This window comes from Geotrypetes seraphini, chromosome 1 (genome assembly GCF_902459505.1).
Source record: "Geotrypetes seraphini chromosome 1, aGeoSer1.1, whole genome shotgun sequence".
Classification (NCBI taxonomy): Eukaryota; Metazoa; Chordata; class Amphibia; order Gymnophiona; family Dermophiidae; genus Geotrypetes; species Geotrypetes seraphini.
Genome location: NC_047084.1, coordinates 392,764,256 through 392,790,438, shown reverse-complemented (window position 1 = coordinate 392,790,438; position 26,183 = coordinate 392,764,256). Strand labels below are relative to the sequence as shown.

General features: G+C 40.4%; 1 protein-coding gene across 2 annotated transcripts in view; it reads right to left on the bottom strand.

Moving 5' to 3' along the window:
• The window catches only part of FRMPD1 (FERM and PDZ domain containing 1), a 304,447-nt gene that overhangs the window by 114,704 nt on the left and 163,560 nt on the right, over window positions 1–26,183 (bottom strand). For both annotated transcript variants that reach the window (XM_033917490.1, XM_033917500.1), the window contains 2 exons: window positions 7,449–7,544; window positions 1,801–1,926 (listed from right to left, as the gene is read on the bottom strand). In XM_033917490.1, the coding sequence (XP_033773381.1) occupies window positions 1,801–1,926; window positions 7,449–7,544 (222 nt within the window). The remainder of the gene's footprint in view (window positions 1–1,800; window positions 1,927–7,448; window positions 7,545–26,183) is intronic.

The following is a 26,183-nucleotide window of genomic DNA, read 5'->3' as shown; positions in this document are numbered from 1 at the left end:
AAATGACAATTGTACAGAATATTGTTTCTTTTTATACTTTAATAAAATACATTCAATATAAAATCATAACTGAGGCTTGTGTGGATGGGATCAGATGATTTGTGGCGACCGACTCGCGGAGATGGGGTGGAAACGGGGTTTTTAAATTTTAGTCCTAGTAGTTTGCCGGTCCACAAAATAATTATTTTTTTTTCTGCCGGTCCACGGATGTAAAAAGGTTGAAGAACACTGCTTTAGTCAACAAACATGACTATTCTTGTTCATCTTGGCTGGACTGGTTAGATAATAAGAAAGAATAATTTAAGATTCTTAAATTTCCCTATATTACTATTGATTGCTCAAATTGAGATGGTTAAGAAATATCTTTTTGAAGGTTTAAAGATGCCTGGCCACTACTTCCAATTGTACTTGACTAGGAAAGCAAGATCTGGAATACTGCAGAAATAAAGGCAAGAAATGAATCTTACAAACTTTCTAGAATTGTCTTTAGAAGTGATGACTTTTGGTTTGGAATCACCTCACAACACTGTACTTCATCTTTATTTCTACTATATGAATGGCCTTTTATGGGAATATAAAATATGGATTTTCCTGATTTATCTAGAAATATGCAGAAGCGGCACCAGGAATTCTGGCTTTAGAACAAGGACACTGCTGTAAATGCCAATTTTGTTTTGTGATTTTCGTGTAGAAGAAACATGACCATATTACAGAGGCATACATCGATTCACATTGGCTTCCAATCCAGGAAAGAATACAATTTAAATTCTATTGTATACTATTTAAAACTATAAATGGAGACAGCCCAATCTACCTAAACAACCGCTTCATCCAAACTATCTCTACCAGGCATAGAAAAACACCCCCCCAATCAAAGAAGTAAAACAGAAAAACTATATGATGGCCTACTAGCCACTCAAGCAGCAAAACTAGATAACCAAATCTCCAACCTATTGATAACAACCCAAGACTACAAGATGTTCAGAAAGGAAATAAAAACTATACTCTTGAAGAAATCCCTGAATAAGGCTTAAAACCACAAATACCTTCCTTCTTACCATCCTCTCCCTAACCCTTGATCCTACCTGACCCACTCTTGGAAACGATCTTTGATCTAACTTTGTAACCCTCCTTCTATAACTCTTTTTGTAATCTACATTGAACCGCAAGGTAATGGAGAAATAGAAATCTGTAATGTAATGATTGTCATGTAATTGTGTAATTGTGTAATTTTACAAGTATGATGCTAAAACAATTTAGTTTTTTGATCCTAAGCAGTTGGAAGAATTTATTATAGTGAAAGAAGAATTAACCCCCTCTTCTATGAAACTGTGCTAGCGGTTTTTAGCGCAGAGAGCTGCGCTGAATGGCCCACACTGCTCCCGACGTTCATTGAGTTCCTATGACCTTCGGTAACAGCGCAGGCCATTCAGTGCAGCTATTTGCACTAAAAACCACTAGCACGGTTTTGAAGAGGGGGTAAGGGTTTTGGTTTAATCCTGTAGAATTCTCAGTACTGTAGAGGGCTGGCTGAGAGGCCTCTTTACCAGAATTGATGTTCTTTTAGTTTAATTATGATTTTCCTCTTTAATTTTCATTTCTTTCTCTTGGAGCCTTATTTTCCTGATTTTGTGAGAGAATACTATACTAGGTATTTCCTTTACTATATTTCTTGTTCTTTATTTTCTGATATTTCTAATGTCACTTATATTTTAGTGATATGTAAGATTTAAAATTAATAATTTAAAAATTTTTTTAATTATGTTTTTCAGCCTATTTCAAGTGTACAAGAATATACACCTGTTCAATGAGCTCTTCTTCATGCAGGAGATATAGCTTAGAGATGTTGTATTGTTCTTCCAAAGCTAAAGCAAAGTGCTGAATACTCTGAATGGAGAGTTTTTCTTTCAGTGTATGAAGAATATCCTGCAATTAAAAAAGAGACAAAATAGTAAACTCCTTTCATATGAATAGATAAATTTAATTCAAGCATTTTCCACAGATCAAATTAAAACACAGAAGATGGCAATATTTTATTTGTTAGACTACCATCCATAAGGATGAAAGCATATGCACACATATGTTTTAGGCCAAAAAATTTTATTTTGCATATTTTTCTGCCATTTATGGGATTTTTCATTTCATTTGCACTTTTTAGAAATATGTTTCTTGGCTTGGCCCAAAATTAGATCAGTTATCCACGTTCATTCCACTACCTTCTGGTCCCACACTGCAGATCGAATTCTCAAGCAAAGTTTTGGGCATCATTATTGACTCTACACTTTCCTTTAATGATCATCTTAACTCTCTGGTACAAAAATGTTTTTTTAGTCTTCACATGTTGAGGAAAGTGAGATCCTGCTTCCGCCAACAACATTTTTCTGTCCTTGTACAATCAATCATTCTTTCCAGACTGGACTATTGTAATTCTATCTATCTAAGTCTAACCAAGAAAAATCTTCAAAGACTTCAGCGGATCCAGAGCACTGCGGCTAGGTTGATCTTGGCAAAAAGCAAATTTGATCATGTTTCCCCGCTTCTATCAAAACTTCACTGGCTTCCAGTGATTTCTAGGATTCACTTTAAATGTACCTGCCTAATTTTCAAAATCCTACATGGCATTCTTCCTCCCCTAATCCCACTATCCTGGAATTCTTTGAGACCTGACACTACCAGATCTGCCCACATACTCAAACTATTTTTCCCCTCGTTAAAAGATGTCATGTATGCAGGTAAATTAGGGAAATCCCTTTTCTTCAAATTCACTGAGCTTTGGAATAACCTCCTTGCCCCGCAGTGGAACCTAGGCTCATTCCAATTATTCTGAAAGCATCTGAAAACCTGGCTTTTGTCCAAAACGTAAAGCTATCTTTTTAAAATGTAAAGCTAGCTAACCTCTTCATAACCTCTGATTTCTTATTATGTCCTTCCCTCATTTATTGAATTACCTGTAAACCGTGCCGAGCTCTATCTTTATGGAGATGATGCGGTATACTAACTTAAGGTTTAGTTTAGTTTCTTTTTACGAGCAATGTCATCAATAGTGTACACTATTACTCAAATGGTTTGTTTATTTTTTTAAATTTCTTATATATCATAATAATAATAATGCATGCATACAATTGCTTAGTAGTGCACACACAACTGTAGGGCTTTTTTACTAATCCAGGGCAAGCAGTGGCTTCCCCTATGTCTTTCTCAATAAAGGACTATGGACTTTTCCTCCAGGAACTTGTCCAAACCTTTCTTAAAACCAGCTACGCTATCTGCTCTTACTACATCCTCTGGCAACGCGTTCCAGAGCTTAACTATTCTCTGAGTGAAAAAAAATTTCCTCCTATTGATTTTAAAATTATTTTCCTGTAACTTCATTGAGTGTCCCCTAGTCTTTGTAATTTTTGACGGAGTTACAAATCAATCCACTTGTACCCGTTCTACTCCACTCAGGATTTTGTAGACTTCAATCATATCTCCCCCCAGCTGTCTCTCTTCCAAGCTGAAGAGCCCTATCCTTTTAGTCTTTCCTCATACGAGAGGAGTTCCATCCCCTTTATCATCTTGGTCACTCTTCTTTTAACCTTTTCTGCCACTTTGTGCACAACTGGACGACGTTCTGGGGCAGAGCAAGTTATAAAGGAAGGATGGACTCCACCTCAGCAGAGACGGAACGAGGCTGCTTGCAAGCAACATCAAGAGAGAAATTGAGAAGTTTTTAAACTAGGAAGACGGGGAAAGCCAACAGTCGACCAAGAGTCAATGGTTCGAGAAACGGTAAACCCAGAGGATACTGTGTAGGAAGATAGCAGGGAAGATTCACTGGATCATAGGCAAGACAGAAATCCTGATGGATCGAAAGGAACACAAGAGTGAAGGAAATGCAAGAAAGTAACAGGCCGCAAACTCAAGTGTATGTATATGAACGCAAGGAGCCTAAGGAATAAGATGGGGGAATTGGAAGCTATGGCACAAAAAGGCATCATTGGCATCTTTAAAGCTTGACATCATTGGCATCAAGGAAACATGATGGAATAAGGAAAACATCTGGGACACTGTGCTACTGGGATACAAGCTATACCGCAGAGACAGAGTAGGACAAAAAGTTGGGGGTATTGCCCTATACATCAAAGAGGGAATTGAGTCTATCGGAGAGAACACGCCGGAAATGAAAAATAAGGTAGAGTCTCTATGGGCCAAAATTCTGGGAATAAATGGTATGGAAATGAAGATTGGCATCTACTACTGACCCCCAGGACAGTCCAAAGAAACTGATGGAGAAATGACGGAGGAGATGAAATGCAACTGCAAGGGAGGCAACGCAGTTATCATGGGCGACTTCAATTATCCGGGGATATACTGGAACCTAGGCACCTCCGGCTGCAGTAAGGAGACCAAGTTCCTGGATGCTGTAGGCGATTGCTTCCTGGAACAACTCGTCAAGGAAAATATGAGAGGAAATGCAATTCTGGACTTAATTCTAAATGGACTACAAGGACCGGTGCAAGGCGTAGAAGTAGAAGGGACGCTGGGAAGCAGTGATCACAATATGATCTGCTTCAACCTGGACACAGAGGCAAAACATCGATCCAGAACGACAGCCATGGCACTGAACTTCCGAAAAGGAAATTATGAAGTGATGAGACTCATGGTGGGGAAGAAGATTAAGAAGAGGATAAGCACTGTAAAATCGCTAGAGCAAGCATGGTCCCTTTTTAAGGACATAGTCACCAAAGCACAAAATCTATATATACCACGTATCAACAAGGGATACTAGAGGAATAAGAACAAGGAACCGACGTAGCTCACTGTAGCGGTGAAGAAAGCAATCAGAGACAAGAAGACTTTGTTTAAAAAATGGAAAAGGTCAAAAACAGACGAAAACTGGAAAAAGCACAAACAACATCAAAGCAGGTGCCATAAGGCGGTAAGAGGGGCCAAAAGAGACTACGAGGAAAAAATAGCCAAGGAGACAAAAAACTTCAAGCCATTTTTTCAATATATTAAGGGGAAACGACCTGCGAAGGAAGCGGTGGGGCTGTTGGATGACCATGGAATAAAGAGAGTGCTAAAGGAGGACAAAGCCATTGCCGACAAACTGAACACATTTTTTGTGTCTGTATTTACCGAAGAAGATGTACACAGCATACAGGAACCCATCAGGCTATATGCTGGAAATGAAGACGAAAAGCTGACAGGATTGACGGTCAGTCTAGTAGAGGTATGCAGGCAGATTGATAGGCTTACAATTGATAAATCCCCAGGACCAGATGACATCCATCCGAGGGTAATCAAGGAACTGAAAGGGGCTATAGATGAACTGCTCAACTAATAGCCAATCTGTCAATCAAATTGGGAAGGATTCCGGAAGACTGGAAAGTGGTGAATGTTACGTCAATCTTCAAGAAAGATTTGAGGAGAGAACCGGGAAACTACAGACCGGTGAGTCTGACCTCGGTACCGGGAAAGATGGTAGAGGCGCTGATAAAGGACTGCATCATTGATCACCTAAACGGACACAATCTGATGAGAACCAGCCAGCACGGCTTCAGCAAAGGAAGATCTTGCTTGAAGAACTTGCTGCACTTCTTCGAGGGAGTAAATAGGCAGATAGACAAGGGTGACCCGGTCGACATTGTATATCTGGATTTTCAGAAGGCATTCAACAAGGTCCCGCATGAACGACTACTTCAAAAAATTGTGAGGGTGAAATACTCACGTGGATTAAAAACTGGTTGGCGGATAAGAAACAGAGAGTGGGGGTAAATGGACAATACTGGGACTGGAAAAGCGTCACAAGTGGTGCTTGGACCCGTGCTCTTCAACATATTTGTAAACGACCTGGAAATTGGTACGACGAGTGAGGTAATTAAATTTGCAGACGATACAAAGGACACAGAAGGATTATGAAGACCTGCAAAGTGACATAAACATGCTCAAGAAATGGGCCTCGACATGGCAAATGAGGTTTTACGTGGATAAGTGTAAGGTGATGCATGTCGGTAAGAAAAATCTTATACATGAAAATAGGATGTCCGGTGCAGTACTGGGAGAGACCCCCCAGGAAAGAGACTTGGGAGTATTGGTCGACAAGTAAATGAAGCCGTCTGTGCAATGCGCGGCGGTGGCGAAAAGGGGAAACAGAATGCTAGGAATGATTAAGTAAGGGATCACGAACAGATCGGAGAAGGTTATCATGCCGCTGTACCGGGCCATGGTATGCCCCCACCTGGAATACTGCGTTCAGCACTGGTCACCGTACATGAAGAAGGACACGGTACTACTCGAGAGGGTCCAGAGAAGAGCGACTAAAATGGTTAAGGGGCTGGAGGAGTTGCTGTAAAGTGAGAGATTGGAGAAACTGGACCTCTTCTCCCTTGAAAAGAGGAGATTGAGAGGGAAACATGATAGAAACATTCAAGATAATGAAGGGAATAGACTTAGTAGATAAAGACAGGTTGTTCACACTCTCCAGGGTAGAAAGAACGAGAGGGCATTCTCTAAAGTTAAAAGGAGATAGATTCCATACAAACATAAGGAAATTCTTCTTCATCCAGAAAGTGGTAGAAAACTGGAATGCTCTTCCGGAGGCTGTTATAGGGGAAAACACCCTCCAGAGATTCAAGACAAAGTTAGACAAGTTCCTGCAGAACCAAAACATACGCAGGTAAGGCTAGACTCCGGGCAGTGGTCTTTGACCTAAGGGCCGCCCATGAGCAGACTGCTGGGCACGATGGACCACTGGTCTGACCCAGCAGCTGCAATTCTTATGTTCTTATGGTCTTTATCTGCCTTCATTCAAACAGCCACTTTCTTTTCTGTTCAGGTCAGAGACACAAAGACACATACACTTGCAGAGCGATTAGAAAATTCCATTATGTGGATGATTTTAGTGTACCTTTGGAACTTTGATACTTTCAAATAAAGTCCATTTGGAAACATCGTCACTCCACAGAGTTTTTTTTGTTTTCTCTGCATGCTTTACCCACTTTTTCAAATAAAAGTATTTTTTCTTTATGGGGTAAGAGGGGTCTAAAGATAGAATTTTGTGAAAACTAATCTTGAAAATAAAAGCAGCATGTAGTTTAAGTCCTGCATCATTAGGGTTAAAAAATATATATATATATATCACCGGCCATGGCAGTAAAAAGCTCCAACATTCATAGAAATCCTATGCATGTCAGAGCTTTCACCGCAGCTGCGGGCAATAAAAACCTTAACACAGCTTGATAAAAGGGGGCTTAATGTCCTACGTCTTTGATAAGGACAGTAGAGAAACATGAGTCTCTTTAATTTACATATTTTACTAACTGAGAAGCAGCAGACCCAAGATAAGTATTTTTTTGTGTGTGTTTGTAGGGGCTTCTATCATTTGGACTAAAGTTAATCATCTGAAGTCTTTAAATAAAAGAAAAACACAAAACTAAATTAAGTTTATAAAAATGTGATAGTACCTTCACGGTTGTCTTTGCCTCAAATTTGAAAGCTTTGGTCTGTCCATTTTCCAAGTACACCTTGAGAACATTGGGCATGAATAATAGTGAATTTCCCTATAATAAGAAAACAGAAAGGTATTATGTTATTGTTATTGTTGTTGGCTGAGAAATATGATTAATGAAATAATTTTACATTGTACTGGATCAGTTTTGATTATGACCATAGAGAAAGGCAGTACAATACTCTTTAATGTCAGGTTGATTACACAACACTGAAATAGCACATACTGGGCCTAAATTTTCAGTTATTTTACACATACAAGGGGCTACTGAAAAGTTCTCAGCCCAACCAACAAAGTTGGGGATGGTCTCCATTGAGGGCTATACACGTGGAGGGGCATAATCGAAAGGAACGTCTAAGTCCATTTTCGTCTAAGTCACAAGTCGTCCAAAGTAAAAAAACATTTTCAAAAAATACATCCAAAATATTTTTGGTTTCGAAAATCGTTTAACTACATATCCTGCCGATCTGATCGTCCAAGTCACTAAATCGTCCATCTTTATACCACATTTTCGTCCAACTTTTCGTCCAAGTCAAAAACGCCTAGAACAAGCCCTGTTGGACGTGGGAGGGGTCTGTAAAGTGATGGACTGAACACCCAGACATGGCACCTAAATAGTGGGGTACCTTACAGGGCACTGCTGTGAACTTCACAAAAAGGGTACCATGTCATCATCTCACTACAGCTCCCTTATAGGTCATGGTGAGTCTGCCAAACCACCTCCAGAATCCCCTAGACCCACTTATCTACCACCCCAATAGCCCTTATAGCTGCAGGAGCCACTTATATGGCAGTACAAAAGGGTTTTGGGGGTGTATAAGGGAGTGCACATGTTTAAATATTAATGCAGTGATTACAGGGGCTTATGGGCATGGGTCCTTCTCTCCATGGGTCCCTAACCCACCTGCAAGATGGCTTAAGCCGCCTCTGTGCTGGACGACTAGGCTTTCCTATGCCAGGCTGCCAGGTGATGATGGTCTGGAGGCTGAATTTTAAAGGTGTGATTACGATTTTTATGGGGTTGGGGGAGGTTGGTGATCACTAGGGTAGTGTGTGGGGGTCTGTATTATGTCTTTGCAGTGCTTATCTGGTGACTTTAGGTGGGTTTTTGTGACTTAGACCATGTTTTAAATGGTCTAAGTCACAATGTCCAAGTTTCGTCTATGCTGGGCTGTATAACTTTCGGTTATACATGCTGTACAACTAAGTCTAAGCCGGCCCACGTCCCGCCCTCAACACTCCTCCTGAAATGCCCTGTTTAGCTTTGGTTGTTCAGCAGCACTTTGAAGGCCTAGGTTGTTTAGAAATATGTCCAAAACCTGTTTTCATTATCGGCACTTGGACGTATTTTGACAATGTTCATCCAAGTGCCGACTTAGGTCAGTTTTTGGACGTTTTTCTCTTTAGATTATGAGCACCATAGCTATTGTTAGTAATTTGTAATTTTTCTCTAAAGTCCAGAATAGTACCAGAAGACTGGAGGGTGGCCTACCTGATAACGATTTTTAAAAAGGGTTCCAGAGGTGATCTAGGAAATTATAGACCAGTGAGTCTGACGTCAGTGCTGGTAAAAATGGTAGAGGCTATTATAAAGAACCAAATGACAGAACATATACATGAGCATGGATTAATGAGAGAAAACCAACAGGGATTTAGTTAAGGGAAATCTTGCCTCAACAATGCACTGAATTTCTTTGAAGGGGTGAATGAATATGTGGATAAAGGCAAGTCAGTTGATATTGTGTATTTGGATTTTCAAAAGGCATTTGACAAAATATCTCATGAAAGACTTCTGAGGAAATTAGAGAGTCATGGGATAGGAGGTCATATCCTTTTATGAATTAAGAACTGGTGTAAGACAGAAAACAGAGAGTAGATTTTAAATGGTTAATATTCTGAATAGAGAAGGGTAAATAGTGGGGTTCACAATCTATACTGACATTTCAAGAGAAAAAATTTATTCCAATTACTCAAATACTCTCTCTTTCTGTTCAATATTCTTTTTAACTTTTAGGGCCTCTTTTATGAAGCCATTTAGCGTGGGCCGCTGCGGTAACGGCTCCAAAGCCCATAGAGATTTAAAGGGCTTTGGGGCTGTTGCTGTGCGGCAGCCGTTAGTGTGGCTTTGTAGAAGAAGGGGTTAATGTAGTCTCAATGCAAGAGAAAAATCTTATACCCGGGTCAGCATTCCTCAACTGCCCAGGATAATAGGAGGAAAAACATCAGATCCCCATTTGCCGCCAGTTGTTAAACTTTGCCAGCAAACTTGAAAGAAAATTTTTTGTCTAGCAGATGTGTCGATGACAAACACAAGGAAACGTATTGAGGGAGCCACTTAAAAGTGTGATAAATGTAAAACCTGTGATTCAACGGAAGAGCAAATAAAGATTTTTAGAGACCCCCCCCAGACTCTTAATACCTTCAGATTAAAATATAAAACCTCATGCGATACAGCATATGTGGTTTATCTGATAAAATGTCCTTGTGAGAAGGACAAACCACAAGACCAATCCGGGTATGGTTTGGTGAACATAGGAGTAGTATAACATGTCAAAAGATTGATGAACCACTAGTACAACACTGCACACAATATGGACTTCAATTTTCCATGCTTAAATGCTGGGTTATAGATCATATGCCTCCTAATTAAAGAGGAGGTGATAGAAAGTTGGCTAGTTCAAAAAAGAACAAGAATGGATATTCAGGTTGAAGTCTGAGGAACCTAAAGGCTTGAATCTCAAAATTGAGTGGCATTTATTTAAAAAAAACAAAAAACAATGAATAAACTGTAAGTTGAAACTTTTTTTAAAAAATTCTTTAATTTTCACATCACATTCAAAAGTGCATTAAATTATACACAACAAATTATCATAGACAGCACTTATATTCAATCAATATCAATACAAAACATATTCCCCCCCCCCCTTTTTTTCACTATAGCCAATCAACAAGAATCTAATCTAATCTAATCTAAACCTTAAGTTACCAATGTATTCCCCCTCCCTCCCTCCCTGGATGTGTGTACAAATCATGAAAACAATTAAAACAATACACAACTACTCGGCGTTAACAAAATTCGTTAATGGGCCCCATACTAATTTTAAAAAATTATAATGACCTAATATAACTGAATTCATTTTTTTCAAATTTATAACATAAACATAAAGACTCCCACCAAAAGGAAAAGTTAAGCCTGTCCCAATTTTTCCAATTTTTGGTAATCATCTGCATGGCAATCCCTATCATAATAATTAGGCGCCTGCTTTTATATTTGTCTAATAAAGGTGTAGTTTTCAATAATGTCCCACAGGTTACCATCTCATAACACAACGGAATCGAAGTTTCCAATATCAAATTAATTTGTCCCCATATTGATCTCCAAAAGTCAACAAATGATCCAGTGTCCCTATTTCAAGATGACAGTGCCAGAATCTATTAGACTTTGAACTGTCTAACTTTTGCAAACGAGCTGGAGTCCAAAAAATTCTTGAAAAGGATTAGGTCCCAATTCCTGCCCCATACTTTCTCTGCCATTTGGAAGTCAGGTGCACCTGGAGACATATCTTAAAGACCAGAAATCATCTTTCAAAACATGTCCAATTTTATTGTGAGCTTTACATCTCTTTTATATCATTCTAAATGAATCAGTGTTGTTAGCATGTGTCAGCATGTGACGTAAATGCAAACCATATATGGACACAGGTCACATGAAACTTTAAAGAAATCAGCATTTTTTCTATCTGAAGACTGGAGTCCAAAAGGTCAGAAGAGCCTTGGCCAGCAAAGCCTCTTCTGTTTGCAAACACGGCTTATAAAAACAATTGAAGTCACTTCACAACAAGATAACACACATCTTTTCAAACATAAATGTCCTTGTACTATTTTTCAACAAGAGAAGGCAAACAGAGTCTGGATTAGAGAGTTGCGCGGGGACAGAAATCCCACCCGTCCCCACCCGTCCCCGCCAAAGTCCCACCCGTCCCCGCGGGTCCCGCGGGATTCCCGTCATCCCCGTTCCCGTTGTGGCCACCAGCTTAACCCAGAATAGGGGTTTGAAGAAATCCTGATGGCTACACTAAATCATATACTTGCGTGTGACCCGGCCTGGAGTCACCCTGCAGGACTGGATTTTTTTGTAGTCAAAAAAAAACACAATAAAGTCTCAGCATTCAAGAAGTTTAAATAAATGGTTCCTTTTACTCACTTTCTTCACAACAGGTAAGTAATGCCTTGAACTAGTCAGGAATATCATCCAGGACTCCTATACAGCATTCAAGAAATAAAAACACAAAAACCAAAAAGGCCAAAAAGGGCAAAGTAATTGAAGCATACCAAATTAGGTTTAAACTTTTACTGCTCCACTGCTTCTTCAGTCTCACCCAATCTGGAGACCTTAGCTCCTTAGAGAGCTTACTCTAACTGCAGATAAACAGTCCTTTTATTCAGTCCTGAGACTGCAGTTCAATATTTGAGTTTCCTTAGTTTCTAGTCTTTAGCAGAAAATAGGAAAGCCTCTGACAATCATTAATTATGGTTATCAGGAACAGGAGAGAGTAGCAGGTTTTGCCAAAATTGTAGGCCTTCAGACAGGCTTTCAAATTCCCTCCCAGATGGAAGCAAAACCTCTCCCCAAACTCTCTCTAAGCTTTCACTCAAAACCTCAGCATTCCAAAGAAAAACACAGCTCACAAACAGTTCAAAAACCAACACTCACTGCTTGTGGCTCAAAGTCCAGTTCACCAGCATTGGCTCTGGCAAGTTATCATCCCCAGTAGTCCAGGTGTCTTGGCAATCCATGGGTTCATCAGCTTGAAACAACTCTCCTGACTGCTCAAGCTCCTCCAACTCCATAGGCTGAGGCCTGTTGTCCCTGCTTGGCTCAGCAGGGTTCCTAGGGAGGCAAGGCCTAAACTTCCTCCCTAGCTGGCTCCCTTTCCTGGTGTCTGGGACAGGTTTATATACCTTGGGACCCCACCCTGCTGTGTCAGCCCTGGCAGTGTTCCAAGGGCCTCTTGGGCTCCCCCAGTGGTCAACAAGATTATCCAGCTCAGACCCAACCTGTTCCTTCCCAATTCCACCCCGGGCTTTCTGTTTCACCTTCTTTCCCTCTGTCCTGACTGGGACCTGCACTGGGAGAATGCCTGGCTGGTCACACCGTGCAGCTCTCTAGTCTGGATTTACAGCTTTAAACACATTCCATGGAAAACTACAAGACGTGTTCCTTCAATTCTATGTAACAAAAAGAACCAAGTTTGTCTCATAGATGCTGATACTGTACATCTCATCCTCCAAGTCCAAATCTGTAGCCACTGAGTAGCAGAAATCTGCTCCTTAATCTCAATGCTCCAAATATCTTTTAGACTAGTTTTTGATTTTTTTATTCAAATATTCCGATATCAATTTATACCACTTGGCGGCCTAATGCCCTAGCAAATCTGTCTGAAAGCATAGGCCCAGCAAGCTATACTGATTATTTAAATTTCACCAATCAGGGAACCCCTTCTGAATGGCCTGCTTCAATTGTAACCATTTATATGTTTGAGACTTTGTAATACTGAATGATTATTGTAGTTGAGAAAAATCAAGCATTTTCCTTTTTGATAACACATCATCTAAAGTACATATGCGTGCCTGCAACCAATGTTTCAAGTTTCAAGTTTATTTGAATTTGATAGTTCGCTTATTAAATACTAAGCGAATTACATAATAAAAAAGTTATAGCATAAGACAATGAGACAAATTATTTAGCATAAAAAATTTCAAGGGGCTGTGACAAACTGACAATACAGACGTACTAATATACACATAGGAAAGAACATTGGGAAATAAAAGTTACATTTTGCTGTTTCCCAGAGGGAAGAAAGGGGATTTGTGATAGGTAGGGTAGAACATTAGGTTAGGGTAAGAAGTAAGAGGAGATTTAGTCAGTTTAGTACTTCACGGAAAGAGTCGTTCTAAAGGTTAAATGAGACTTTAAAGAGAAATGTTTTTAGATTAGTTTTAAATGAGTTAAGATCTTTTATTTCTCTAATACAGTGGTGTCTCACACAACGAACTTAATTCGTTCCAGGAGCAAGTTTGTTATGCGAAAAGTTCGTTATGTGAAACGCGTTTTCCCATAACAATACATGTTAAAAAAAATAATTCGTTCTGTAGCATAAAATATGCTAAGATGACATAAAAAAAAGATAAATTTTTGGTTATTATTTTTATTTAGATACATCTAAAAACATAATTGTTTTTTAAAACAACACACATTTTTTAAATTTAAAGACAGACTAAGTAGAGTCTAATTTTACAGTGAGAGGGCAGAGTCTCAGCGGCAAAAACTGGGACTTAACTGTTCATTTTTTTTTTTTTTCTACCGTGTTTCCCCGATGATAAGGCAGGGCCATCAAATAAGACAGCCCCCCCTTTTTAGAAAAAAATATAAAATAAGGCACCCCCCCGCAAATAAGCCACCCACCGATACCTGCGCTTACCCGAATCGGGTGGTACGGTGGGTGACTCCGTGTGGTCCCTGGCACCCCCGACACGATCGGGGCAAGAGGGAGCTCAAGCCCTCTTGCCCCCCCCGACTCCCCGACACGATCGGGGCAAGAGGGAGCTCAAGCCCTCTTGCCCCCCCGACTCCCCGACACGATCGGGGCAAGAGGGAGCTCAAGCCCTCTTGCCCCCCCGACTCCCCGACACGATCGGGGCAAAAGGGAGCCCAAGCCCTCTTGCCCCGCCGATTCCCCAACTCCCCGACAATATCGGGCCAGGAGAGAGCCCAAGTCCTCCTGGCCACGGCGACCCCCTAACCCCACCCTGCACTACATTACGGGCAGGAGGGATCCCAGGCCCTCCTGCCCTCGACGCAAACCCCCCCTCCCCCCAACGACCTCCGACCGCCCCCCCAGCCGACCCGCGACCCCCCTGGCCGACCCCCACGACACCCCCAACCCCCGTCCCCGTACCTTTCTGTAGTTGGCCGGACAGACGGGAGCCAAACCCGCCTGTCCGGCAGGCAGCCATCGACGGAATGAGGCCGGATTGGCCCATCCGTCCCAAAGCTCCGCCTACTGGTGGGGCCTAAGGCGCCTGGGCCAATCAGAATAGGCCCGGGAGCCTTAGGTCCCTCCTGGGGGCAGGGCCTGAGGCACATGGTCGGGTTGGGCCCATGTGCCTCAGGCCCCGCCCCCAGGAGGGACCTAAGGCTCCCGGGCCTATTCTGATTGGCCCAGGCGCCTTAGGCCCCACCAGTAGGCAGAGCTTTGGGACGGATGGGCCAATCCGGCCTCATTCCGTCGTTGGCTGCCTGCCGGACAGGCGGGTTTGGCTCCCGTCTGTCCGGCCAACTACAGAAAGGTACGGGGAAGGGGGTTGGGGGTGTCGTGGGGGTCGGCCAGGGGGGTCGCGGGTCGGCTGGGGGGGCGGTCGGAGGTTCTTGGGGGGGGCGGTCGTTGGGGGGAGGGGGGGTTTGCGTCGAGGGCAGGAGGGCCTGGGATCCCTCCTGCCCGTAATGTAGTGCAGGGTGGGGTTAGGGGGTCGCCGTGGCCAGGAGGACTTGGGCTCCCTCCTGGCCCGATATTGTGTGGGGAGTTGGGGAATCGGCGGGGCAAGAGGGCTTGGGCTCCTTTTTGCCCCGATCGTGTCGGGGAGTCGGGGGGGCAAGAGGGAACCAGGCGGAGAGAGGGCAGTTAAGCGCAGTGCCTGCGCGGAAGGATGCAGCTCGGGCGACTTCGTTGTGTGAAACGAAGTTCGTTGTACGGATCAAGACATAAAGTTCGTTGTGCGCAGCGTTCGCTGTGCGAGGCGTCCGTTATGCGAGGCACCACTGTATATAGCGGGAGATTATTCCATATAAGAGGAGCCATGACTGAAAAGATGTCGTGGCGTCTTGTTCCTATTATTTTCTGTGAGGGGACCATTAATAGCCCTTGTGTGTTAGACCGAAGTGAACGATTTGAAATATAAGGAATTAAAAGTCGATCTATAAACTGTGGTTCATTAGTAGATATTGTTTTATGTACTAATAATGCTATTTTATATGTTATTCGTTGATTGATAGGTAACCAATGAGATTCTATCAAATAGGGGGTTACATGATCGTATTTCTTCCCTTGGTGAATTATTTTGATTGCAATGTTTTGTATTATTTGTAAGCGTCTTTGATCCTTGTGAGTGATATTCATAAGAAGTGAATTATAGTAATCTAGTTTGGATATTATGAGGGAATGTAATAAGATGTTTAGGGATTTTGGTTCCAGATATTTTGACATTGAGCGAATTAAACGTAAACGATAGAAACAACTTTTAACTGTATTATTAATGTGCTCTTGATAGGAGAATTTGTCGTCAATTGTTACTCCTAGTATCTTGAGTGATGTGACAATTTCAATTATTGTGTTATCGATTGAAAAAGGAATAGAGAGCTTTAAGCCCTGTTTAAATGGAAAGAGTAAAGCTTTAGTTTTGGATATATTTAGCGCAAGCTTGTTCTGTGTTAGCCAATTTTTAATTTTTTCCAATTTTTGATTGATTTGAGTTATTTCATTAGAGTTTTCCAGGTTAACGGAGTGAATTAGTTGGATATCGTCAGCATAGGCATACGTCGTGAAGCCTATGGATTGACTAAGACTGAGTAAAGGAGATAAAAAGATGTTGAATAGTAATGGTGACAAGATTGAGCCCTGAGGGATTCCATAATTATGTGAAAATGGTATAGAGGAAGATTTATTATAGCGCACTGTCGAGTTGCGGTCAGATAGGAAGGAAGAGAACCAGAGTAACGATGAATCGCTAATGCCTATTGATTGCAGCCTGTCTAAAAGGAGGGAATGGTCTATGGTGTCGAATGCAGCCGAGAGGTCAAGGGAAAAAAGGATGACTGAATTGTGGTGGTCTAAATTGTAGATGATGTTGGTGGTGAGCCCAATTAAAGAATATTCGGTGTTGTGATGTTTCCTAAAACCCGTTTGATTAGGGTGGAGTATATTAGTAGATTGGACAAAATCTGATAGCTGGTTAAATACCACCTTCTCAGTGATTTTTGCTAAGAAGGGAATATTAGCGATAGGACGGTAGTTGGTTGGGTCATCGGGACTAATTTTATGATCCTTTAGTATAGGAGAGATTGTAGATGTTTTCCAAGTCTTGGGAATAGTCCCGGAAGAGAGACTTTTTTTGATAAGTAGTTGTATGATTGGTCCAAAACAGGAAAAATATTTTTTTAAGATTACTGGAGGAATGATCTCAGAAGGGGAGCTCTTTAGGTTTGTTTTTTGGATAATTGATTTAATTTCTATTAATGTTGGGATTTTAAAATTGGAACATTTGGAGCAAGGGAGTTTATAATTGTTGTGTGTTTCCGTGGAAGTGCTAGTTGGGGTGGATGCAAACTTGTTACGTATATTAATGATTTTCTTGCAGAAGGTGTCTGCAAGATGTTGTGCTGAAAGAACTGAATTATTTTTTTCGTATTTTGCGTTTGAGTTAAAGGATTTTATAATAGAGAATAAGACGGATGAATTTTTAGCTATTTTTATTTTATTGGTATAATAGCTACGTTTAGCTTCATTAATTTTTATTTTATAATATTGAGATAGTTCTTTGAATGTTATCATGTTATTGATTGTTTTGTTTTTACGCCATTTTCTTTCTAGGGATCTGAGCTGTCTTTTAATGAGGGAAAGTTCCGGCGTATACCAGGGGTTTTGGACTTTTTTGATAGATATTGTTTTATTAATAAGGGGGACTTCTTTGTCCAGTAGAGTTTGAATTGTGTCATTCCATGAATTAAGTTGTTCTTCAAGAGAATCTGTCTCAAGGATTGGAGGTCTTGAGAGAAGAAAGGAGGAGACTGACGAGAGTTCTAATTTAGTATAATCACGATATGTTATATTTTTGGGTAAGGAGATCGGTAATATTTTCTTTTTTAGCAGTATATTAAATGAAATAAGATGATGATCAGACCATGGGACTGGAGTATTAAGAATATTAGAATAAGACAGATGGTCAGTTTTTGCAATAAAAATCATATCCAAGATATGTCCTGCCAGGTGTGTGAACTCATGAATGAGAGGTAAGAAATTAAGTGCATCCATATAAGTTAAGAGTTCCTTGGTGAGAGGGTTCATCAAAGTGAAAGTTGAAGTCTCCCAGAATTAAAGGATTTTCAGAGGAGGAGCTGAAGTCAAAGATCAAATTTTGAAGAAGGAATAGGTTGTTTTGAACGATTGGTGGAGGGATGTACAGTAAAAGTATATCTGTTTTTGGGTTAGTGTTAAGTTGAACCTGTAGAAATTCTATTTCTGCATTTCCTGTGGAGTGGTCTATAGTTTTTACGATGTCCTTTTGATAGATAATGGCGAGTCCTCCCCCTTTTCTTTTCTGACGATGATTAAATATAAATGAATAGTTTGAGGGGCAACAGTAGGACAGATAAGCTTCCTCGCCGTCTGTTAACCAGGTTTCTACTATGCCTATTAGTTGGAAACCTTCTGTAATGATCTTTTCTTTAACTAGGTGGTATTTTCCTTTGATAGCTCTGGCATTTATAAGTCCTATTTTTAATTTCGTTTGACTTGGTATAGTGAATTTTGAAGAGGCTATTAAAGAAGTATTGCGAATAGGGATGTTATTTTGTTTTATCGTAGTCTGTTCTAGAGCGATTGGTATGACTGAAGGATGACGTGATTCAAATGTGTAATTTTTTGGGGGGGGACGGAAGCCCCAGTGTACTGGTATGTTTATGGGTGAGTTTAAGTCATGGTTATTTGAATTGGGAATTTGCGTTAACATAGTTAGCAAGGGGAAGATGGCAAGTAGGGAAATAATTAGGTAAGGATTTCTGTGAGGGAATTGCTTCTGGTGTCTTCTATGGCTAATATTAGTGGCTACGCCCTCAGGTTGCGCACGAAGGAGCGCACCAAGGAGCAGGACCTGCTCCTTAGGTGCGCTCCTTCGGCGTGCGCCGCAAGAGACTTGATCTTAAAGGCCATATACCGGGGTGTTTGGGGGCGGAGTCCTCGACGTGCCGCCGCTGTGCGGTGGCAAAAGATTAGATGAGAGGCTGCAGAAAAAAGTAAAATCCAGGTAAAAACAATTGAAACTTAACAATTAAGCAGTAAAATATTAAAACAGTTGTAAAACAATGGTGAAACAAAGTGCCGCGTGCATGAAATATATAGTGCTAGTGTGCGCCGCAAGAGACTTGATCTTAAAGGCCATATACCGGGGTGTTTGGGGGCGGAGTCCTCGACGTGCTGCCGCTGCGCGGCGGCAAAAGATTAGATGAGAGGCAGGGTGTTTGGGGGTGGAGTCTTCGATGTGACGCCGCTGCGCGGCGGCAAAAGATTAGATGAGAGGCGGGGTGTTTGGGGGCGGAGTCCAGAGAATCTTAGACTCGATGATTTGTATCTTGGAGTGTAACCATATAGATTGGCACGTGGATTGTTGTATTGTATTAGGTGTTAAATTATTGATAAACTTTAAGGTATTCCAGGTGGCACAAAGAATTCTATTGTCCTTATATATTCTAGGTAACTTGATACTCAGAATATGGCAAAAACGTAATGGGGACAAAAGATGACTTTCTAAAATCAGCCAATCTGGAAAATGTTACATGAGTTCCGGAAGGATCCAATACACACCCTGATGCATAATAAAAGATTGATGATATCTATAAAAATTTGAAAATTTACCCCACCCACCGAAATTGGTTTTTGCAAAGATACCAAGGCTATTCTAGCAGTTTTACCCAGCCAAATAAATTTTGTAAGAACCCCATTTAATTTCTTATAAAATGAACTTTGAAAATAAACCAGCAACATAGGGCTCCTTTTACAAATCCGCGCTAGAGGTTTAACATGCATAATAGCGCGCGCTAAACTGACGGCGGTAGTTTTTTGGCCAGCGTGGGGTTAGTGCATGATGAAAAGTCACGCGCGTTAAACCCACTAGCGCGGCTTTGTAAAAGGAGCCCTTACTCATTTGGTAACAAGCTACAAGCAAAATTATCATTTTAATGGTTTGGACTCTTCCCCACCAAGAAAGATGTAGTGGGTTCCAATGCTCACACATTTCTTTGATTTTCAACAATAAAGATTTTTCATTTACTGTCATTGTGTCCTCCAAAGTTTTTGGAATCATAATACCTAAATATTTTATTTCCTCTTCCTTCCATAGGAATAGTAATGTATCAAATTAGCCTTTTACACAATGCACGTTTAGTGGAAGAACCTCTGATTTGCTCCAATTTATTTTGTAACCAGAGAATTTGCCAAATCTATCAATCATTTCCAGTAAATGCGGAATAGTAGATTCAGGATTCTTCAAATGAAGCAAGATATCATCTGCATAAGCAAGATATCTGACCTGCATAAGGAATACCCTGCATCTCCTTTGCCTGCTGAATAGCCAACAACAAGGGTTCCAAAACAATTTCGAAAAAGCAAAGGCGATAAGGGACACTCTTGTCTAACTCCCCTCTCCAGAAAAAAATGCTCTGAAAAAGTATTATTAATATATAATCTGGCATAAGGGGAACTATACAAGGTTTGAATCATTTGTATAAATCCAGATCCTATACCAAACCAATCCATTACTTGATACATGAAAATCCATTCTACATGATCAAAGGCCTTCTTTGCATCCAAAGAAACAGAGAAGGTCAGATCATCCATTGTTTTTGCTAAATTTAACATATGAAATGCCAATCTAGTATTATTTGAAGAATGTCTTTGAGCAACGAAACCCATGCATATCTATCATATAAGGGAGAGCCTTGGTTAATCTTAACGCCAATAACTTAGCCAGGAACTTTCCATCCACATTAATCAAAGAAATAGGCCTGTAATTTGAAACCAACATGGAATTGGCTTCGGCAAAACAATAGTTAACGATTCTGCCATGGTATCTGAAATACAACCCTTAGTTAAAATTTGACTTAATTGTTAGCATGCACTTTTTTGAATGACATCGGTGAAATGGAAGTTTTGAACATCTTAGGGGCAGCAGGATTAATAAGAGAATGTATGAGAATTTAATAGAATAAACAGTTTTGGTTGGTCTGTAAATAGGGTTGTAGCATGGGTAATGTAGAAAAAGCTTATATAAGCAAAGATAATATGATCTATGGGTTGATCTATGGGATATAACTTGGTAGAAATAAGCACAACAAAAATAAATAAATATAAACATAAAAAAAGAGATAAAAAATAGATCAGTGACACTTGAATAGCACACTTTGGGCTCCTTTTATCAAGGCATGCTACGGGGGTTAGCGCGTCGGATATTTCATCACATGCTAACCCCTGCGGCAGCATAAAATCCTAACGCCTCGTCAATGGAGTCATTAGGTACTAGCGCGGCAGGCGGTTTAACGCGCGATATTCCGCACGTTAAACCACTACTGCGCCTTTGTAAAAGGACCCCTATATAATAAGAATGGACTCAGATTGCTTTTTAGGAAGGATGTAATTTTGATGGCAATAGCAATGCACTGGCACTTGATAATAAAAGTTTATTTTCTGAATCATTAGAATGATTTAAATCAGTAAAACAGTAGACATTTTAGGAGGAGCGCACTAAAAAATAAAAGAGCAAGGACAGGAGTTCCAATTTAAATTAATGTAAATCTTCCTGTTAGATTTAGTTAAAGTTCTAGGTGACATCACCACTCTATTCATAACGAGGCTGCTTGAGCCCACGGCCATTTGAGCAGTTTGTGAGCAGGAAGAAGTGGCTACCGATTTGAGTAGTGATTTTGTGGATGAAAAGGGTGATTTGAAAAGCAAAGAACAAAAGGTTTTATTTCTTATTTTTTATCCCACTAGTTTGTTCGATATTTGTCCGATGTCCTGACACAGCAGAAGCGAAACGTGGGCGTGCCTTCATCGGCAGTGAACAGTTAATTACACTGGACATTCAGCAAGCTAGGTACTTGTGATAAATTATTTAAATTAAGTGACTGATATATTTGATAAGGAAATTTAACTTGAACTAATAGATAGGAGGGTTTTTTTTATTTATAAATTTTTCAAAAAACATTACAAGAAAAACAAACTTCTTGTTTCAGAAATACAGGAAAAATATTCTAGGTATACATCTTACAAATGCAAAGTATAATTGAAACTCCTTCCTTAGACCCCAAATAACAAGGGGAGTTGGCTCAAAAATATGATAAGTACATTTATTTATTAACTTAAGAAAAGTAAAAGGAAAGGCAATAATGCAAGTTTGCTATCTCTATCTAACCACTGCGTCAAACTTCAGGCTATCTTTTTCTGCTCCAGAAATGACTTTAATTGGTCAGGAAGAAAAAAGACATGTTTAATTTGTGCATACTTTATAACACACTTACAGGGGTAAGCTAATAGGAAAGAGGCCTCCAAAGAAATTACATCTTGTCTCAAGGACAAGAACTGTTTCCTCCCTTCCTGAGTTGTCTTAGAGACATCTAAGTATGCCCATATTCGTTTACCATAAAATAAAGTTTGTGAAAACTTAAAATATTGTTTTACAAATGAGTCCAAGTCCTGTTGAAAAACAAAGGATATCAGTAATGTTGTTCTTATAGTTGATTCCGAAATGGATTCCTCAAGAATTGCAGAAATATTTTTGAAGTCAATCTGTGAAGATTGAGCATTATTTTCTTCCATAGTCTCCTGGGATTTTTTTGTAGAAAGTGGAAGATAGTAAATTTTGTTTAATGGAGGTATAAATTTTGCGGAATAACTCAAAACTTCTACTAAATACTTTTTAAACATATCATATGGGGAAATTCCAGAGGATTTAGGAAAATTCAACACTCTTACATGTAATCGACAATTGAAATTCTCAATATTTTCTATTTTCCGGTGCAACAATATACTGTCCTTTATTGCCACTACTCTATGAGCCTGGAGAGATTGCACTTCGTCTTGTATTTTTGTAATTGAATTTTTGGTTTCCAAATTAGTCTGTTCAAAAACTTTAGTTATGGTATCCAATTTTGCCACTAGGGCCTTTACCTCTTCGTTCATCTTCTCTGTTGCTAAGTCCAATTTCTGGAACATCTTCGGGATAGCCTTCAGAGTATCCTCACCGACGGGAAAGAACTCCCCAGAGCTGACTCACGTCTGCCGAGGAACCTGCCTCTGTGAAGATATCCGGAGCAACTTCGGCACCATTGCTTTCTACTTCCAGGGCAGCAGCATCAGCCGGACAGGGAGGCGGGACTACAGTTGTAGGCGAAAGCAAGGGCTCAGATAGGATGATTTTTTAACCAATGAGGATCTTCCCTTTTAAGTTTGCTGGCAAAGTTTAACAACTGGCGGAAAATGGAGATCTAAGGTTTTTCCGCCTATTGTCCTGGGCAGTTGAGGAATGCTGGCCCGGGTATAAGAAGGTAATCATGATTTTTCACTTGCAATGAGACTACATTAAAAGTAAAAAAGAATATTGAATAGAAAAAGAGATTATTTGAGTGATTTAAATAGTGGGGTTCCACAGGGTCTGTGCTGGGACCGCTGCTTTTAAAAATATTTATCAATGATTTAGAGATGGGAATAACTAGTGAGATAATTAAATTTACTGATGACACAAAGTTGTTAAATCGCATGAAGATTGTAAAAAATTGCAAGAGGACCTTGTGAGACTGGGCCTCAAAATGGCAAATGATGTTTAATATGAGCAAGTGCAAAGTGATGCATGTGGGAAAGAGGAATCCAAACTATAGCTATGTGATGCAGATATCCAGGTTAGAAGTCACTGCCCAGAAAAAGAATCTAAGAGTCATCGTTGAGGATACGTTGAAAACCTTAGTTCAATGTGCAGCGGTAGCTAGGAAAGCAAATAGAATGTTAGGAATTATTAGGAAAGGAATGGAAAGCAAAGATGAAAATATTAAAATGCACTTGTATTGCTCTAAGGTACGGCCGCACCTCGAATACTGTGTTCAATTTCAGTTGCTTTATCGCATAAAAGATGTAGTGAAATTAGAAAAGATACAGAGATGGGTGACAAAAATGGTAAAAGGAATGGAATGATTTCCCTATGAGGAAAGGCTAAAGTGGTTAGGGCTTTTCAGTTTGGAGAAGAGATGACTTTGGGGTGATATGACAGAGGTCTATAAAATACTGAGTGCAGTGGAAAGAGATCCCGTTAGATAAATTTAAATCCAACTTAAAAACTTTCCTGGTGCACGGTGGTATTCTCGTCCATCCTCCCTGTTGAGGGTAAAGGCCAGGGCAGAAAAGCTTGCATCCTGGAGATGAATGCGTGGATGGTGTTGTCGAGATCGTTTTGGCTTCCTGGACCATGGGATGATTTTTAAAGGGCTGATGAGCAGGGATGGTGTGCATCTATCAAAGAAGGGTAAAAGTGTCTTTGCTAGCAGGCTGGCTAATCTACTGAAGAGAGCTTTAAACTAGAATTGATAGGGCAGGGTGATCAAAACTCCCAGATGAGTATAAGCCCTCAGGTAAGTAAATCACTGAATACCTCTACACAGATGGGAAAAGGGGGCAATGTCTGGAAAGCAGTATATATTAATGCTCAAAGTATGGGAAACAAGATTCTAGATCTAGAAGCTGTGATGGAAGAAGAGGAGTTGGATATAGTGGTGATCACAGAGATATGGTTCACAGAGAACCATGACTGAGATGCAGTTATACCGGGCTATAATCTGTTCAGGAAAGACAGGGTAAGAAGAAAAGGAGGGGGAGAAGTGTTATATGTTGAAGATCATATTTGAAGATCATATTAAAGCCACACAATTGCAGGATTTGCAGGGCAAGGAAGAGGCACTGTGGATCAATTTGGAAAGAGGAAATGGTGAATATATTTACATTGGTGTGATATACAGGCCTCTTTCACAGATGGAAGAAGTGGATAGAGATTTACTAGTAGACTTTCAAAATATAACTAAAAAAGGGGAAGGTGAGAAAGAGAGAGAGATATGGATGGATGATAGGAAGGTGACAAAGCAGTTCAAATTCATGTTTTGTAATGCGAAAGAAAACTAATTTCTTTGTTAAGTCCTGTTTTGTGGGTGTCAAAATATTTTATCAATTTGATTTGAAAGGTCTTGAATTTCTGGATTATCTTAAAATTTCCTTTTATTATTCTCACCTTGAAATCATTGATGCAGTGTTCTGTTTTTCCAAAGTGTTGTGTGACAGAGGTGACATCCTGGTTGGCATTGCAATTTTTGTTATGTTTTTTTATTATTGCATATTTTATATGATAATGGAATATAAGGTTGGGAGGGATGGGAAAGGGGAAGGGATAAAAATTATGTAATGTACCAATGTTTGTTTTTAAGTGATGTATTTATTGTTAATGTGTATGATTATATTTAACACTTAATGTAATTTTGAAAATGAATAAAGAATTTAATAATTTTTGTTATGTTATGTGCAATCTTATATTCCACCGAATCCTCATTAATTACACTAGAGTTCTAGGCGGGTTGCAAGCAGCATAATGCTACACAGAATTCCATATAGAGTTAAACATGTTACAAAGAATTATACATGTGATAAAGAATTGCACTATGGGGGACATAATCAAAACTTTTAAATGTCCAGAAACCCGTCTAAGTCAGCACTTAGATGTCCTAATAGCAGGGACGTCCAAGTACCCATAATCAAAACCAACTTTCTGGACATTCAGCAGCACTTCTAAGACGCTGTGCGCCAGAGCTCAAAGAGGCATGTTGAGAGGTGTGTTATGGGTGGGCATCAGGTAGACTTAGACCTGTATGTCCTGAAAGAATAACCAAAGTTTTCCTAGGCATAACTCAGATGTAGGCAGTTAGACCTGTTTTTGTTGCATCTAAGTTCCTCAAATTTGCCCAAACTGACAAGACCACTGGAGGATTTAAGGTATGACCCTGCTTTAGTCCCCCAGTGGTCACAACCCCTTCCTACCACCCAAATAAGACATCCCCTGACATCTCCCCACAGTCACCCGACATCTCCCAATATCCCACGACAACTCCTGTGCCTTCAGATGACAAATCAGCAGGAAGGAAGCCCATGCCCTTCTGCCTATAGGGCCGTGTGCTCAGAATGATGGGCCTTCTCCCTCCCAATACATCTTGGGATGCAGTGGGAGGGTCCTAAGCCCCTGATTGGCTATTGGGCCCTGTGTGAGTAGATGTGAATAGCAGAGAAGTTTGAGACCCTGATCCAGCTGTAGATGTACCAGGTCTGCATACCATGGGTGCCTTAGTCAATCCTGTGCCACTAGAATCACCCTGCCTAGGTACGCCATGATTCTACACAGTAGATGAGCTATCATGGGCTACAGAAGGAAGGCACAGTGGCTGAGAAAATCTGCTTCTACGTTGTCCACTCCTGCCACGTGCGCTCTGCTGAAAGAGCTAGCAGAGGAGTTTCCACCCAACGAAAGAACATTTGGACTTCCACATGTAGGGGTGAACTCCTTATGCCCTCTTGGCAATTGACATATGCTACTTCCATTGTATTGTCTGAGAAGACTCAGACCACCTTGGTCTGCAGTATGCTCTCGAATTTCAGGAAAGCCAGATGAGTCATCTGAAGCTCCAATCGATTGATCAACCACTTCCTCGCAATGCACCCCCCCCCCCCCAGCCACAAAGGCTGTTGTCCATCATCAAAATTACCCAAGTTGAGATGTGGAGGGGAAATCCTCTGGAGAAAAAGAGAGGATTCAACCACCAAACTAAACTGTGAAGGGA